The 18,554-nt window shown below is 37.5% G+C and overlaps 1 protein-coding gene across 3 annotated transcripts in view; it reads left to right on the top strand.

Annotated features, from left to right (window-relative positions):
• The window catches only part of NF1 (neurofibromin 1), a 282,604-nt gene extending 265,175 nt beyond the window's left edge, over positions 1-17,429 (top strand). For all 3 annotated transcript variants that reach the window (XM_063656134.1, XM_054459933.2, XM_054459932.2), the window contains 2 exons: positions 245-461; positions 13,734-17,429. In XM_063656134.1, coding sequence (XP_063512204.1) covers positions 245-461; positions 13,734-13,876 — 360 coding nt within the window. In that variant the 3' untranslated portion in view covers positions 13,877-17,429. The remainder of the gene's footprint in view (positions 1-244; positions 462-13,733) is intronic.
• The last annotated feature ends 1,125 nt before the right edge of the window (positions 17,430-18,554 follow it).

Genomic DNA, 18,554 nt, shown 5'->3' with positions numbered 1-18,554 from the left:
ATTCAGTCTGTCTTGTGCATGGCTTTCAGAAAATGCAGGTTCATCTGGAAGCTTTAAGCTGAATAGAACTCCCTGTTGTAAGTCCTATGGTAGTCTATAAATATTACTCCACTCCCCTTTTTTAATGATAAGTAATACAAAGGAAGAAAAATAGTAAATTAAGTCCAAACAAAATTAACATTTTTGGCTTCAGATGGGGATTTACTTAAAAGGAACTAAAATAATTTCCTATTTTCCATTACAGCAAACACAAATTCCAGACTATGCTGAGCTTATTGTTAAGTTTCTTGATGCCTTGATTGACACGTACCTGCCTGGAATTGATGAAGAAACCAGTGAGGAATCCCTCCTGACACCCACATCTCCTTACCCTCCTGCACTGCAGAGCCAGCTTAGTATCACTGCCAACCTTAACCTCTCTAATTCCATGACCTCTCTTGCAACTTCCCAGCATTCCCCAGGTCAGTAAATGTGATCTTTATATGACTTTGAGCAACAATATAAGATACCAACATTAGGAATTCCCTTGTGATCAGTTTATAGCAAATTTTGCTCCTTTTTCTTGTGAGATTCACCTTACATTTCTTCTTTACCTTGTAACTGACTTGACTTTTGTTACTCTATGAAGCTTTCTACTTTCAAACTAGTTGTACATAAGACAGTAAAATGTTAAAATGTCCACATGATATTCCAAGGTTGACAAGTTTCTAGAGTTTGGGCAGGAAGAGCAACTTAAAACACATTATTCTGTAAGTGAACAGAACTATAATTTATTTACTAGATAAACTAACATTGCCCTAAGGGCCTCTTTCTCTGTCTCTGATACAGCATACTATATCAAAAAAAAAAAAAAAAAAAAGAAGAAACACAAAATCTATTAGGTACCTCACTTTCCTGCTGCCAGCAATAACTCAACTATCCATAGACCATCCTGAAAATCTGGAAGTAAATAAATAATCAAACAAAAAATTCATCTCAAGAAAATAACATCTTAAAGCCCATAAGCATATATATACCAATTCATAATGCAACTTAGATTTGAATACACTGAGAAATACCAATAGCTAATAGCTCTGGTGGGACTGAGATAAACAAGGTGGGAGAAATGGCAAACCTACAGAACTCTGGACTCATTCAGTGTCATAGTGAATGGTTTCATACAACTCTGGTTGACCCAGGAGGTGCTATTCATTATAGAACTTAAACTATTGTATGTGTTATTATGACAGTGAGTAATGAAGGAAAGCTTTTGTTATGGTTGTGTTTTCTATTTAGAAAGATATTCTTCTAAAATGGTTAAAAATAAAAGAAACTTTAGTTGTTTAAAGTTCCATAATCTGAAAAGTTCACTTATGAAACACATCATTCTATAAGGAAAAGTTACTATATATAGTTCTTTTAAGTGTTAGCATAGATTTTAAAAAAATCAAATGACATAACTATTCTGTGATGTTCAAGATCAATAAATAGAATTCCCAGTTTATGATCTCAGTTTTGCATGAACATTTCAACTTATGTAATTTTGAAGGTTCTGAAGAATTTGGCAATACCCAATTCATATTATAAACTATTATGTAATTAACTATATTCTATTAAATTCTGGTTAACAACAAAGCTTTGGTCAGCAGAGGAAACAAATTTTATTTCCACATTTGTCAGTCGCCTTACAAGTAATCCTTTCCCCCCCCAGAAATAAGAGAAGTCTAACTTTTTTTCCCATGTAACAGGGTTTGTTTGCCCTCTGCCACTAACTCTTTAGTACAGTGTTTCTCCAAGTGTGATCCCAGACCAGCAGCATCATTTGGGAGCTTGTTAGAAATGCAGATACTGGAGTTTCACCTCAGATCTGCACAAAAAACTCCAAGTAGAGCCCAGCCAGCAGTCAGTGTGTTAATAAATACCCCAGGCGATTCTTACACACACTAGAATTGGAGAAGCACTGCCCTGGGGTCTGCTTCTGGTCTTGCCCATTATCAGCATTTCAGCTGTGAAGGCCAGGGCAAAACTTAAAATTTACTTTTTTTACAGATACTGCAGCCACTGAATTCCTTCCTTCCTGCTTCCCCGCTGATAACCCCTTTAGCATTTTGGAGCTAGGGAACCATACAGGTAATTTAGTTTTAGGCCCACAATATTGTGTACATTGGGGAGACTGAGTTTTAGAAGAACTAGGTTAACTGCTTTATACAGTTCTTATCTAGAACCAAGGCCAGGCCCTTTTGTACTACATTCATTGCCTTCCATGGCTGTGGTCTGTTTGATTATCTATCTACTTTCCCTTCTCCTTCTTCATTCCTTGTTTTTGTTTGTTTATTGCTAATTCATTACTTCTGTCTGCCTTGCCTTAAGCCCACCAGTTCTTTTTTTTCTGTTGGACTATTTTCTGGGTTATTGAACAAAAGTTGAAAAGTTTTTAAAGTCTACTTCATCTTAACCAAGCTTTTGCCTTTTGGGCTACTAAACTGGTATTAAACATGTCAAAAATGGTTAGTTTTTTTATTGACTTTTTTTTACCCAGTCTAATTGTTAGGGAAATTTCTGCCTATCTTTGCCCACTAATGGAGACGATAAAATAATCTGGATGAGAATAAAGAACCATTACAGGTTTCTCTGCTATTTGATTAGTTGCATATGTCCAGTGTTGATTGGCTATTTGCCAAATCATTTGCTTTGGTAAAACAGTCTTACTCTACAACCTTTTACTTAGAATTGTTTATTAAAATGAGAATAGGTTTTATGGCTTTGGTTCCAGTTTCAAACTAATGGTGTCACCTCCATTAGCTCTCCAAAGATGGTGCCTTTATTCAGGCTGGAAATCTCTGACTATACACAGAAGAGATGAGGAGGTTTAAAAGTACTAGAATTAAGTGGTATCGTGGTGTTCAACTCTTCCTGTCACTCAATTGTGTGTCATTGGTTTGACAGTTTATTTTACTACATGTTTTCAGAGAAAGGGTTTATCTTTTCAAAAGTAACCTTACTCTCCCACAAAACCCATTTGTATCTCTAAATTACAGGCTCATGTTCACAAAAGGATCCCAATTTATATGCCCAATCACTGAGTTTTTGTCGTTTGCTCTTACAGAATAACTCTTAATGGTAACAGTTGATCTTTTGTTTATAATTAGGTATATTGCTTCATATCTTTAGCTGCATGTAATCTTATATCCTTATCTCTCTCTTTTTTTTTTGAGACAGAGTCTCGCTCTGTCACCCAGGCTGGAGTCAGTGGTGCGATCTCGACTCACTGCAACCTCTGCCTCCCAGATTCATGCCATTCTCCTGCCTCAGCCTCCCGAGTAGCTGGGACTACAGGCGCCCACCGCCACGCCTGGCTAATTTTTTGTATTTTTAGTAGAGATGGGGTTTTACGGTGTTAGCCAGGATGATCTCGATCTCCTGACCTCGTGATCCGCCCACTTCAGCCTCCCAAAGTGCTGGGATTACAGGCATGAGCCACTGCGCCCAGCCCCTTTTTTTCCCCCCCTTTGGAGACAGTGTCTTGCTCAGTAGCCCAGGCTGGAGTGCAGTGGTGCAGTCTTGGCTCACTGCAACCTCTGCCTCCTTGGTTCAAGCGATTCCCCTGCCTCAGCCTCCATAGTAGCTGGAATTACAAGTGCACGCCACCACGCCTGGCTAATTATTGTATTTTTAGTAGAAACGGGGTTTCCCCATATTGACCAGGCTGGTCTCGAACTCCTGACCTCAGGTGATCCACCCATCTCAGCCTCCCAAAGTGCTGGGATTACAGGCTTGAGCCACAGCACTCAGCCATCTCGTTTCTTTATGGCGCTGAGTTTGCTTGTATCAAAAAACCAAAAGAAAGTTGTCCAGATTCCTAACTCAGTCTGGTGTTTCAACTTTGCTATTTAGCTGTATAGAAACCAAAACATTTCCTTGTCTCCATTCCCAGCAGCCAAGTCTCAAGCAGTAGTATTTAAAGAAGTTCTTTGTCACTCCCCGATATGGAGCATAAGTTTGATTTACCATCAAATTACCCAACATCAACCTATACTTAGTCTACTGAGATTTAAACAGATAAAGGTTCCATTGCCCTATTTCAAAAAGCAAATGTTCCTGATCTGCACGCATTCAATCCTTTTCTGCAAATGTTTCATGTCAATTCAAAACTCTTCATTCTAAATCTTTGGTGTTTAGCAGGATCAGCTACTGAGCTGTATTTTCTTTTGTCCAACATTTTCTACTAGCAAATCAACAAAATAAGAGATTCATGAACCTCTCCTCCTCCGCCTCCTGCCCCAGCATTAGATCTTACTTAAATAAAACATTTTGGTGGTATTTCATTAGTTACCAGCTTTGAGGAGAAGTGGTAGTCACTTACATAAAGCAATTGTCTCTGAAAATCATTCTTCTTGACAAATTAGCATAGCCTAATTCTCCATCCTAAGGGGGACTGTTTTACAAGTCCACATATAAAAGTACCTAAATGGTTGTCTTCTGAATCCTTCCCTAGTAGAAATTGAATTTGGCATCAGTGGAGGCAGTGACTGTACCTGGGATTCAGTGCATATAGAATTGCATTAACTGTGACCCTTTAGCCAAATGGACGTAAGACTTTGGCTCTTAGGATTTTCCCAAACACCAATAAGAGCATCTGGAAGAGAATCCATTTACTCTATGATATATAAGGGTATTTCAGGTTTGATATTATGATCCTTATTAGGTCCAGTCTAGCTGAGCTGGACATGAATTGAAGAACCAGGATTAGAACTAGAAAATGAAACCCAGGCTGAGTGCAGTGGCTCGTGCCTGTAATCTGAACACTTTTGGGAGGCCGAGGCAGGTGGATTGCTTGAGACCAGCCTGGGCAACATGACGAAATCCCATCTCTACAAAAATAGAAAAATTAGCCAGGCATAGTGGCATGCATTTGCAGTCCCAGCTACTTGGGAGGCTGGGGTGGGAGGATCACCTGAGCCGGAGAGGTCAAGGCTGTGGTGAGCTGTGATCATGCCACTGCACTCCAGTCAGGGATTGAGAACCTATCTCAAAAAAAAAAAAAAAGAAGGAAAGAAAGAAAATGAATTAATAGGATCCATTTCCAAAGCATTAAAATTTAATATATACTTTATCAGGGTCTTCTGATATTCTTCAGAGAAGAATTGTTGTAATTTAATTCAATAAACATTTGAATACCTGTTTTGTAGGTGTATGTTAGGTATGGATTAGAATCCTTGGTCACCAGAGACTTAAGGGTTTTTGCCTTGAAAGTTATTTCCTTCTGATCCATATTGTTTAACAAATTCTAAGTGTGCACTATTTTTTTTTATTTTAAATACAAGATTAATACTATAGTGTGCTGTAGAAAATACCAAAATTCCAGATATTTATCCTACATATATGTATTGTTTACTATATGCAAGGGGCTCTTAGACCCCAGGGGAGCAGAGGGGCTACCAGGGCATGATACCTGCCTTCAATATATTTCAGATCAGAACGGGCAGTAGAATTAGTACATAGATAACTATTTTGACCTCTATTGTGATACCTGTCATGTTGTACCTTGTACTATATAGTATTCTGATAGTTCAAAGGGACATTTGTGTGGAAGGATCATGTAATAATTATGGCAAAAGTTTTATAACACATTTTTCACCTCAAAAATGTTTTTAAACAAAACAAGTAAATTCGTGATCTTTTTTTTTTTTTGAGATGGAGTCTCGCTCTGTCACCCAGGCTGGAGTGCAGTGGCACGATCTCAGCTCACTGCAACCTCCGCCTCCCAGGTTCAAGCAATTCTCCTGCCTCAGCCTGCCGAGTAGCTGGCACTACAGGCACCTACTACCACGCCCGGCTAATTTTTGTATTTTTAGTAGAGACAGGGTTTCACCATATTGGCCATGCTTGTCTCGAACTCCTGACCTTGTGATCCTCCCACCTCCACCTTCCAAAGTGCTGGGATTACAGGCATGAGCCACCGTGCCTGGCCTAAAATTTTTTTTTTTACTAGGAAAAAGGCTTTAACTTTTTTTTGTTTGATCAGCTCATTTTACTTTTAGTATTGGTGCATGAATTTTTTAGAACAAAGACATACTTATTTCATCGTTACTTTAGACTCCCTTCTTCCATTTTTATTTCTGGGCTTCGTCCAAGCCTACCAGTCCATTCTCTCACTTTGCTTCTGTAATGTAGACCTTCTTCCTGAGAAGCTGGCTAGATCAGGGAGTGATCATAACATTCCTAAACCAATAGTGCTGATAGCTCTGTGTACGGAGGGATATTTCATACAAACCATTGCTCTAAACCTAGACTTGGCTCTGAGTCAGTAATACTTCTGTTTACTAGGTTTGAACTATCTCCCTCTTAGCTGGGCACAGTGGCACATGCTTGTGGTCCCCAGCTACTAGGGAGGCTGAGGTGGGAGGATTGCTTGAGCCCAAGAGTTCAAGTCCAGCCTGGGCAACATCATGAGACCCCCGTCTTTTAAAAGAAGGAAAAGAAATATCTCCCTTTTAGCAGAAACCTAAAAGTCTCTATTTTGAGGCCACTTAAGATCTCTGAAATGATTTTAATGTTTTAGAGAATTGTTTATGGTATTACCTGACCTTTTTTTTCTTGATTTGTTTTCTTTTTCTTTGTTATTATCCTGTGTTTAAGGGAGAAAAATAATTTTAAATTGAGCCATTTCTTGGTATAATTCTTGCTAATTTTTAAATCTAATTTTTAGCTTAATGCTTAATTTAAACTAAAATTCTTAATTTTAATATAAGTGGTAAAAAAAATACATCTACAAAGTTGTAAGTTCTATCATTTATTTACCAACTGTAATATTTAGGAAATTAATAGTCAGAATTCAATAATTAAAACCAGATTCCTTCTGAAAACCAAGGAACATTATAATTATCTAGTATCTAATTGTATTTCACCCTTTTTTTAATCTTATGAACATCACTCACTTGCTTTTTTTCTTCCATTCTTTGTAAAGCTTCTCTGCCTTGCTCTAAATCAGCAGTTTTCATGCAGCTGTTCCCTCATCAAGGTACTCTTTATTTTCATCATCTTTGCACGAAAATACTGCTTACCCCACACTCATCCTGGGCACATAGCATGAGACTTTACTCACCGGTCCCTGTAAGCTCAGTCTGGCTTAGGCACTTTAGGAACTTGTAAAGCCACCACTTTATAAGGTCTTGGTACTTAACAGGAATTGCACGGCCAGTGTGTGGCCTGTCTTGGTTAAGGAGCTGCTAATACCCACCCTGAACAATGAAGATGCAATCCCAGACCTGGACTAACAAAGGCAGGTTAATAAGAAACTCAAGAGAGAGTTAATAGAGAAAGAGCAGAATATGTGGTTTGATGAAGTTTTTTTAGCTTAGAAAATAACTTGTTTTCCCCAAATAGAAAGCCATCCCCAGTGTTTCCTCAGAAATTAAAGCTGGCTGTCTAGTCAATCACCTGTAGTTAAAAAAAGGAATATGGCCAGGTGTAATGGCTCACGCCTATAATCACAGCACTTTGGGAGGCCAAGGCGGGCGGATCACTTGAGTCCAGGAGTTCAAAACCAGCCTGGGTAACGTGGCAAAACCCTCTCTCTACAAAAAATACAAAAAGCTGTTCACAGGACTGAGGTGGGGAGGTTGAGGCTGTGGTGAGCTGAGATCGCGCCACCGCACTCCAGCCTGAGTGACAGAGCAATACTCTGTCTCACAAAAATAAAAAATAAAAAAAAAAAAAGGTCATTAGTTAGCTATAAGGACTAAGAAGAAAAAATTTGACACATTTATGTCTAATTTATAAAAGATGCCTTTTCTTTTATTCACCTGTAATTAATATACAAAAAGATTACACCTAAACAGAAAAAGAAGTGCTAGCAGTTGGTGAAAGTCGTTTTTAAAAATTCTTTTTTCTTTTTGAGACGGAGTCTCTCTCTGTTGCCCAGGCTGGAGTACGGTGGTGTGATCTCAGCTTATTGCAACCTCCGCCTCCCCAGTTCAAGCGATTCTCCTGCCTCAGCCTCCTGAGTAGCTGGAATTACAGGCATGTTCCACCAAGCCTGGCTAATTTTTTTTGTATTTTCAGTAGAGATGAGGTTTCACCATTTTGGCCAGGCTGGTCTCGAACTCCTGACCTCAAAGATCTGCCCGCCTTGGCCTCCCAAAATGTTGGGATTACAGGCATGAGCCACAATGCCAAGCCAAAAATTCTTATAGTTACAATTTTTTATATTTAGCTCAAAATAAAAATATTTCTAAGTATATATTTAATACGCCTCCACGAATGTATTTACTGTAGCTTAAAAATAGGCTGTAGCTACCTTCTAAGAAGATTTATTCTATTTTGTGCTTATTTATATTAGCTTCACTAATTTTACAAATTCTAGCATAAAATTAAAGTCCTAGTATTTGTTCTAAAACTCCTTTGTAACACCTGGTCTTTTACTTCAGATATTAGGAGCATCTTAATTTGTGGAGTAATTATTTTATCTGTGTGCGAAAATTCTTCACATAGATGATTTTGTCTAACAACCCTTTGAAATAGACAAGTCTGCTGTTTTCCTTAATTGCCAGATTAAGCATTACCACTAAATAAGAGTACTGATCCAAACAAGTCTCAAACCTAGGTCTTCTGACATGTTTGACTTCTCCTCTATGTAATAAGAGTTTTCTAATAAGTTTGCCATATTGTATATGAAATAAACTAAATGCAGAGTAAGGTAACCTACTAGTGCTCCTGCACAGGTGGCAGGGGATTTCTGTTATTATTAGTCTGTCATTTTTGTAGTATAACTTCTCACAAATTACCTAACCCATTTTTCCTTAGCTTTTCAAGAGTTAAAAGTGATTCTGTTCTTTTATTATTTCATGATACTATAATAACTGATTATTTCAGTTTGGGAAACCAAAAGTGTTTTTTAAAAATGGGTGACTAAAAAATTGTCAGGCTGGAGCTACATCACTAGTTGTAAAAATACACAAACCTTGATACCTGCCTTCAAGGAACTCATGTTCTAGCAGGGAAGATAGACATATAACTTAAATAACAATAATGTAATCTAATCTGTTTCCCCAGCTACTCAAATTCACTAAATTTTGGCCAATAACACCTTCTATTTAGGATTTTGTCTTTATCTGGAACCACCACAATTTATTGAAACATAGTACTACTGATACACTGCTGTACAGATGTCCAGCTGTTTCTGCTCTGCATGTTTTGTAACTGGCTGCATGTTTGACCACAGCATATCTGTGGGGTCATTTAAGCTAGCAAATCAGGACCACAGAAGTTTTAGCTTTATTTCCTTTGTGTGGTAGCCTCTGGGTTTCTGTCAGTCACTTTGTAGTTTTGTCTGTTTGTGTCCACCAAAGGCCAGAAGGGAGAGCCAATGCTTTAGGGGCAAAAGAGATACCAGAATACAAAACTTTAAAGGGGTTTTGATGAAAAGAAGTGCAGCACCAAGGCCTTCTCACTAACTTAAAATATGGCATATAGCAATACAGGATGTGTTCTGTCTGCATTGGAGCGGTCTGTCAGATAATCTGAGAGTTTTTCCTATGGGATATTGAGGTGAAATCCTTCACCAGTTCCTAGAGAGATTTCTAGATTTAATTTTAGAGGATAAAAAGAAAGAATGCTGCGAAAATTCTTAGAAGTGAGAATTATGCTGAGAAACTTAAATGCCAGAACTAGATACTATGATCATTCTGTTTCATACTACCTTGGCTTTTTCAAGATATATTTTGGTGTAAATGTAATGCATTTTAATTTTTTTTAATGACTTTCCAAGATTTTTGTTAGTTTCTCCTTTGATCCTTACAGTAAAACATCTTTGCTGTGAAGTTGAACTTAGGAATCACAGTCACACCACATTTACCAATGTGTGATTTATACAGTTGGGTCACTAAGTAGGAAGAAAGCATACATTCTAAAAACAAGAATTTAGATGAAAAATGAATTTGAGAATAGAAGTAGAATATCAACTTTTGACATAATGTTGAAGCTTTTGGTTATGAGGGATGGGGCTGACAAGTCACTCGTACTTTTACATTTTTAATTAATGTGCTCATTAGGAAAAAATTGGAAAATTCAGAAAAATAAAAGGAAAAAGTTACCCACAATCCTATCATTCTAAGATAGATAACCACTGTTTATTAACATTTTGGTGCATTTCCTTCCAGTTTCTTTTCTTTATATACTTGAGGTCATAGTATGTGAACAACTTTATAGCTTGTTTTGTACCCTCAACATTTAACAGGAGATAAGTAAGGCCTTTAAAATTATTTGAGGTTTGACGGTTATTTGCTTCACAAAACAGAAAGTGGAATGTTCTTAGCACTTTTTTGAAGATACCTTCACCCTAGTGACTTCATCTACATTACTACAATTTATGTAATTGTAATTCTCAGGAATAACACTGTGCCCAAACAGAAGCATTGCCACCCATGTCATGACTGTTTTCCCCTCAGAGTAGGCCATGGTCTAGTAGTAGCAAGACACAAGTACGAGCCCCAGGGTAGCAGATTGCTGGCAGAGAGTCACAGGGCCTTCCTAGTGGTCATCCATGCTTCATGCCCCTCCTGCATGTGGGCCAGCTCCAAGATGTTTCAAACCTTTGTCTTTTTAAGGTCCTAGTTTTGCCTGAATCTTATTTTCTGTTAAAGAAACAACTCAGAATTACTGGACTTGAAACTTGTAGGCCAAATGCAAATTTAAGGAAATGGAAGGTCAAATATGCTGACAAATTCATAATTTTAAGTGGAGGATGCCAAAAGGAAAAAAAAAAGTTCTGTCTTTTCAACTAAAAATATTATACCACTCTCTGGAGATCAGGGATTGCATGCTTTGGGGCTCTGAATTACAGGTATCTAGCTATCACATTTTAAAATGGAAGTATTCAGTTCATTCAGTATTAATTGAAAATAATTTTTCAATGTATTGAAAAAATAACTGGATTTTACAGGAAAACAAAAATGAATAATAATGATCTTTACCCTTCTAAGTGCCTTTACTTAGTAGAGGAAGATGGATGTACAAGTTGTAGAATCATAGGCAAGTTAATTTAAAAGCAAGGAAGGAGAAAGTAGTTCTGGCAAGAGACAGAATAATGCATCATGAAGGAAAAGGAGATGAGAAAAAAAAATATGGGTTGAATTTTATCTTGTAGAGATAGGCAAGACAATTAAAAGAGCCTACACAAACATACATCCCAAAGAAGCTCAAGGCACATTCCAGAGATCATGAGCAGCTTTCTTTCAGTTTTGTTATTTCTTTTGTAAATAGCTCTGGAGAGGATGCAAATAAATATACAGAAGAGAATTTAAATAGACCAGAATTCTGTTACCCAGAGAAAAGTTCCATGAATGTTGCTAGTCATCTTTCTATGCATATGATTAGAATAGATTAGATTAGATTAGAACAGGACTAGCCTTAAAAATTTTAATAAGGGTTTTTAAAAAGATTTGAATAGAATAGATTTTCAGTGGTGGTTCAGCTATGCTCACCTCCTGGAGAAATGTCGCTGATGTTTTTCATTGCACTCATATGCCTGATGCAGTGCACATGTTCATAAACAGTCACTGACAAATGCCCATGTTCCTTTGACAGCATTTCAGATTTTCAAGACAGCAAATCTCTGTTGGGCACATGTAAACCAGGCCATGTGCTTACAGATGCCTGATACTCTTGAGTTGAATTCAGAGCTGAATCCAAATGAAAGATGAGTGGCTCCTAGAGGGAGGTCATCCCAAGTTCATTTCCTGTTCATGAGCCAACAAATAACTAACTGGGTAGATCTATGTACATTTTCTGTAACATAATGAATACTTCTTGACTTGAAATATTACTTTTTGTCCAAAAATGGAAATTTTTCCATTCTAAGATTTAAAATTTCAATATATAAAGAAGAATAAAGTACAAATTAGCTGAAATCTTGCCATACAGATGTAAAATATATTTTTTAGTCCTTTGGCTTCTGACAGAGATAAAATATTTTGGCGGATGTTTACCCAGCCCTACGCCCTCTCCCCACAGTGTGTGGGTGTTTTTTTCCTACTCCAAAAATTGTGGTCATCTTTTTGTATCAGTAAATACCAATCAGTAATGTACATTTTGATACAAATTACTAAAACGTTCTGCAGCTGTTTGCTTTCCCACCAAAACTTATGTCAGCAGTAGGTATAATCAGTCTAATTTTGGGGGTAAATTTTATTGATGTTTAACAGAAAAGTTCACAAATTGCAGGTTTTCAGCTTAGTGAACTTTTAAAGTGTAAACACACTTGAAAATCCATCATCTACATCAAGAAACAGAACATTACCAGCATCCCAAGAAGCCATCCTCATGCCCCCTTAAGTCACTATTTCCGCAAGGGTGACCACAGTCCTGTTTCCCAATTTGTAATCTTTCCTAATGTGATAGATAAAAATAAAAATCTTATTTTAGTTTCTGGTTACTTTTCTGAAGTTACTGCTTAGATTATTTATAAAATTAATTGGGGTGGGATGCAGTGGCTCTTACTTGTAATCCCAGAACTTTGAGAGGCCAAGATGGAAGGATTGCTTGAGACCAAGAGTTCAAGACCAGCCTTGGCAACATAGTGAGACTCTATCTCTAGACAGAATTTTAAAATTAGCTGGGCATGGTGGCATGCATCTGTAGTCATAGCTGTTTGGGAGACTGAGGCGAGAAGATAGCTTGAGCCTGGAAGTTCAAGGTTATAGTGAGCTATGATCACACCACTGCACTGCAGCCTGTGCAACAGGGCAAGACCCTGTCTCTAAATAAATAATCAATCATTGTTAGGCCCAGCTTTTGGAGGTTTAATCTCCTCCTCAAGAGAAATAAATGGCATCTGTTTAAGGTTGCAGAATGTGAAATGACTTGCCATAGCTGAAAAGAAGCAAAGATTCTACAGTATGACCTTTGTGATATATTATTTTCTCAGTAAATGGTTTCTTTGGGATAGGCACTGTGATTAAAAAAATAAAAGCATCTGAGTTTTCTTTGAAGTGACAAATTTGCTGGAAAGATCAGTACTTCCTGCTGCTGGAGAGTATATTCTGTTTATAAACATGAATGAGGTTATGAATAAGGCTAGAAGATGACCTCTGCTGGAAGTTTCTGGTATGATTTGGAGGAAGGAGCACTAGTCTTCCCTGGTGGCTGCTAGCCTTTCATTTAGTTCAAGCCTGCCTGCCTCTAGCTTTTCCTTGCAACTTGTCTTTTCATTTTTCTTGTGCTATTTTCTGCTATGATAGCAAACTTTGCGTAACAAAATGTGAAGTTTTCCACGTGACATTAACTTAGTAAACATTTTAGCAATTGACTATTAAAATGAAATGTGCATAAACAATTTGCCAGGTTGTATCTTATCACAAATATAGTCATGTGCTGCATAACAACATTGCAGTCAACAACAGAGCACATATAGACAGTGGTCCCAAAAGATTATAATACTGTATTTTTACTGTACCTTTTCTATGTTAGATATACAAATAGTTAGCATTGTGTTACAACTACATAAAGTACACAATATGGTAACCTGCTGTACGGGTTTGTAGCCTGGGAGAAATAGGCTATACCATATAGCCTTGGTGTATAGTAGGCTATGCCATCTAAGTTCATGTAAGTACACTCCACAATATTTGCACAGACAAAATGGCCTAATGATCGTTTCCTAGAATGTGTCCCCGTTGTTAAGCGACACATGACTGTAATGAAATTCAATCCTGGAAGGAAAAGAAGAAGTAACTGGCTGTTCTGTTTTTCTCCAGGAATCGACAAGGAGAACGTTGAACTCTCCCCTACCACTGGCCACTGTAACAGTGGACGAACTCGCCATGGATCCGCAAGCCAAGTGCAGAAGCAAAGAAGCGCTGGCAGTTTCAAACGTAATAGCATTAAGAAGATCGTGTGAAGCTTGCTTGCTTTCTTTTTTAAAATCAACTTAACATGGGCTCTTCACTAGTGACCCCTTCCCTGTCCTTGCCCTATCCCCCCATGTTGTAATGCTGCACTTCCTGTTTTATAATGAACCCATCCGGTTTGCCATGTTGCCAGATGATCAACTCTTCGAAGCCTTGCCTAAATTTAATGCTGCCTTTTCTGTAACTTTTTTTCTTCTACTTTTGACGTGTATCTGGTATATGTAGGTGTTCAGAACAACTGCAAAGAAAGTGGGAGGTCAGGAAACTTTTAACTGAGAACATCTCAATTGTAAGAGAGGATGAATTCTTGAATACTGCTACTACTGGCCAGCGATGAAAGCCATTTGCACAGAGCTCTGCCTTCTGTGGTTTTCCCTTCTTCATCCTACAGAGTAAAGTGTTAGTCCTATTTATACATTTTTCAAGATACAAGTTTATGAGAGAAATAATATTATAACCCCAGTATGTTTAATCTTTTAGCTGTGGACTTTTTTTTTTAACCTTACAAAACTGAAAGAACCATAGAGGTCAAGCCTCAGTGACTTGACACCATGAAGCCACAGACAAGGTACTTGGGGGGGAGGGCAGGGAAATTTCATATTTTATAGTGGATTCTTAAGAAATACTAACACTTGAGTATTAGCAATAATTACAGGAAAATAAGTGTGACCACATGTATCTTAACATTACTGAATTAAAACTATGACTTCTAAGTCCTTATCCAAACTCAGTCATCCAAACTAGTTTATTTTTTTCTCCAGTTGATTATCTTTTAATTTTTAATTTTGCTAAAGGTGTTTTGTTTTGTTTTTTGTAAACCAAAACTATACTAAGTATAGTAATTATATATATATATATATATATATATATATATATATATATATGTATATGTATTTTTTCCCCCTCCCCATCTTCTTTCCTAAATAATTCTGAGCAGGGTAATCAGTGAACAAAGTGTTGAAAAATTGTTCCCAGAAGGTAATTTTCATAGATGTTTGCATTAGCTCCATAGCAAAATGGAATGGTACGTGACATTTAGGGTAGCTGATATTTTTATTTTGTTAAATAATTTCCAAGAATAGAGTATGGTGTATATTATAAATTTCTTTGATAAGATGTATTTTGAATGTCTTTTAATCTTCCTCCTCCTCTCCAAAAAAATCAGAAACCTCTTTAAGAAAACATGTAGGTTATATATGCTAGAATTGCATTTAATCACTGTGAAAAGACTGGTCAGCCTGCATTAGTATGACAATAGGGGGGCCGTTAGAGTTGCTGCTATACTGGTGGTATGGATTATCATGGCATTGGAATTTTCATAGTAATGCAGATCCAATTTCTTTGTGGTACCTGCAGTGTACAAAATAATTTGACTTCAGTGAGCATATTGGTATCTGGATGTTCCAATTTAGAACTAAACCATATTTATTACAAAAAGATATTAATCCCTCTATTCCCAGGTTCTCTTTATATGTTAAGATATAATGGCTTTGAGAGGGGGAAAAAATAAACCTAGGGGAGAGGGTAGTTTCCTGTAGTGCTGTTTCATTAGAGGATTTCAGTGAATTAAATTCCACAGCAAATTCAATAAATAATGGTACATTTAAGTGTTCTGATTTTAATAATATAATACATTTCACATTTATCCACACAGTAACAATGTAATATGTTAATGTAAATAAAATTGTTTTTGATACTCAGAAATAACAAGAATTTAATTTTTTAAATTTGTTTACAGTCCTGGGAAAAGTAAGAATTATTTGCCAAAATGAAAGAAAACCTTAGTATTATTAATGAGTTTACCATAGAATTGTTGGAAATACTGAAGACAGGTGCAATTTACTAAACTTTTGTTTTTAAACTATTGTAGAGGCTGCATTAGAAGAAAATGTTTATAATGACAGAGCAACTAAGACTATATAAAAAAGCTGAAATTAGAACTGAGTTTAGAAATAGATCAGTAACCCAGTGCCAAGGATGCCAAGCTGCCACCATGGTCTTGGCTCTCCCACAACCCAGTGTTTCTGGGGTAAGTTTCACAGTTTCTAGGCCCTAGAATAGCAGGCAGTGTAAGCCTTTGATAACTTTAGTTCAATGTTTTTCTTTTTTTTGTTTGTTGGTTTGGTGCATATGATAGTGGGTGTTATGCTATTTTGCTCTTCCCATCAAAATAAAGAAACTTCCAGAGGTTTACTGTTAAAAATACTGATATTTCCATAAACAAGTTTACCAAGGTGTAGTACTTCATACCTCCTGAAATGATCAGCATTGTCACAAATCAAAATTGAGCCGCCTTTGAAATGCAAAAATACCTTTGACTAGTAAGTACATTCTAGGAGTTTGAAAACTTAACTAAGGTTTAAAATTTACCTTGTTTAAAGAACTTCTGACTTTTGAGGAAAATCTAGCTTTCCAAGTAGCTAAAATGTACATGAGATAAACCTCTCACCACTATGTGTCCCCTGAGAAATGCAACACTTTTTTAGTCTTCATACTTGTAATCTATAAAAGAAATTCTGAAATTTAGACCAAGTTGCCCATTTTTTCGTATTTGACATAAGTTCTGTTAAAAATATTATAAGTAATTCGTTTCGGTTTGTAGATGTTTCCCCTGACTTGTTAAAGAGGAAACCAGGAACTCAGTCATGTTTTTATCCTGGATAATCTACCTGTTATGCCAGTACTCCCATCCGAGGGGCATGCACTTAGTTGCCAAGATGGAGATGCAGTTCAGTAGATTTGGGGCAAAGTGGCTACAGCTCTGTCTTCCATTCACTCAACACCTGTTCATGACTGAGCCAGGTGCCCAGGACACATCCTAAACAGTCAGCTTCTATCCTGTGTCCTAGTCGGGGAGACAGAGTGCCAGCCAGCAACCCTCCCAGGTTTGTAGGTTTTAGGGGTTTTCAGTTTTGTTTGGGTTTTTTGTTTTTTGTTTTTGTTTATACATCCTTCCCCGACTCCCAGGCATAATGAGGCATGTCTTACTCAGTGTTATGCAATGGATTTAGGCAAAAATTCATTCTTAGTGTCAGCCACACAATTTTTTTTAATGCAGTATATTCACCTGTAAATAGTTTGTGTAAAATTTGACAAAAAAAAGTATATTTACTACACTGTAAATACATGTGATGATATATTGTATTATTTTGCTTTTTTGTAAAGCAGTTAGTTGCTGCACATGGATAACAACAAAAATTTGATTATTCTCGTGTTAGTATTGTTAACTTCTTTTTGCGACTGCGTTACATCATTTAAAGAAAATGCTGTGTATTGTAAACTTAAATTGTATATGATAACTTACTGTCCTTTCCATCCGGGCCTAAACTTTGGCAGTTCCTTTGTCTACAACCTTGTTAATACTGTAAACAGTTGTACGCCAGCAGGAAAAATACTGCCCAACAGACAAAATCGATCATTGTAGGGGAAAATCATAGAAATCCATTTCAGATCTTTATTGTTCCTCACCCCGTTTTCCTCCTTGTGTATGTACTTCCCCCACCCCCCTTTTTTTAAGTAAAATGTAAATTCAATCTGCTCTAAGATATGAGGAGTTATTTAATTTCTTCAGATGTATTGAGCTCTGTTTTCTTCCCCCGAGTCCTCCCAATCTTTTGAAACATTAAGGCCATTTTCCTTAAGGATGTTTTTGGCTCTCCTACTCCCCATGAGAAAGATCTTTCCATTTCCAGAACTTCTCCACACTAAAAGTGAAATATTTTTGTGAAATGCTTTTTTAGGGCCTGCCAAACTCAGGTGAGTCTGTTCTCTGGGATAAGCTGACTTCTGTTAAAATGAAGCCAGTCAGAAATGTCAGGGCATCCCAAGATTGACCAGTCAGGGCAGTTCTCTCCAACTTTTCAGCTTTGCCACTGTAGAATCTTCTGTGACACTACACATGTATACAGTGTAAACCACCTCCCCTGGCTCAGCTGCCCCGTGTTACTATTTTACTTACTTGATTATGTGAGATGCCTCCCCCAATCAGTGGAGAAAGAACACAGCCCAGACCCAGTGGGCAGGACAGAGCTATCCTCAGAAGGGTAACAGTGTCTAATATTGAACAAAGGACTAAAAAAGACCAGGTGACAGATACCTGCAGGTCTGAGGCAAGTACTTGTCTGTTTATGGGCCGGCCTGGAAAGCAGGGGTACCTCACCTGGAGAGCTTGCTAATACACTGGTCCCCATCCCAATCCCCCAAGGTAAAGGCAAACTCTCCAAGGATGGGCTGTTGGGAGAAAGAGTGTGTGTTTAAACTTCTTAAGCGATTTTACTGAGCACTCAGTGGTTTAAAGACCACTGGAGTAGAGAACTGAAAACTCAAATACTGCAAATAGCTGCCTTTTCCCTGTAACCTAAAGCATCTTAGTCCAAACTAGGGGATGTTTTTAGGGTAGTGACCCTCTAGATCAGAGCTCTCTCTTCCTGGACAACAAGCTCCCTGAGGACGTGGGCCACTTAGTACATCTTGTATGGGCCTCTCTGCCTGTTCTTTGCTTTGCTTTCTGGGACACTCTTAGGCTAGTCTAGCAATTCTGAACTGCCTGGCTTGAAGAGTTGATTCCCATGGGATGTTGAGGAGGGGCCAGAGGTTCTGGAAGAATAGCAAAAAACCTACAATCAAGTGGTAGCATCTCAGTATTCCTCTTCCACAAAGTAGCCCATC

Source organism: Pongo pygmaeus, chromosome 19 (genome assembly GCF_028885625.2).
Source record: "Pongo pygmaeus isolate AG05252 chromosome 19, NHGRI_mPonPyg2-v2.0_pri, whole genome shotgun sequence".
Taxonomy (NCBI): domain Eukaryota; kingdom Metazoa; phylum Chordata; class Mammalia; order Primates; family Hominidae; genus Pongo; species Pongo pygmaeus.
This window is presented reverse-complemented; position numbering and strand designations above follow the sequence as displayed.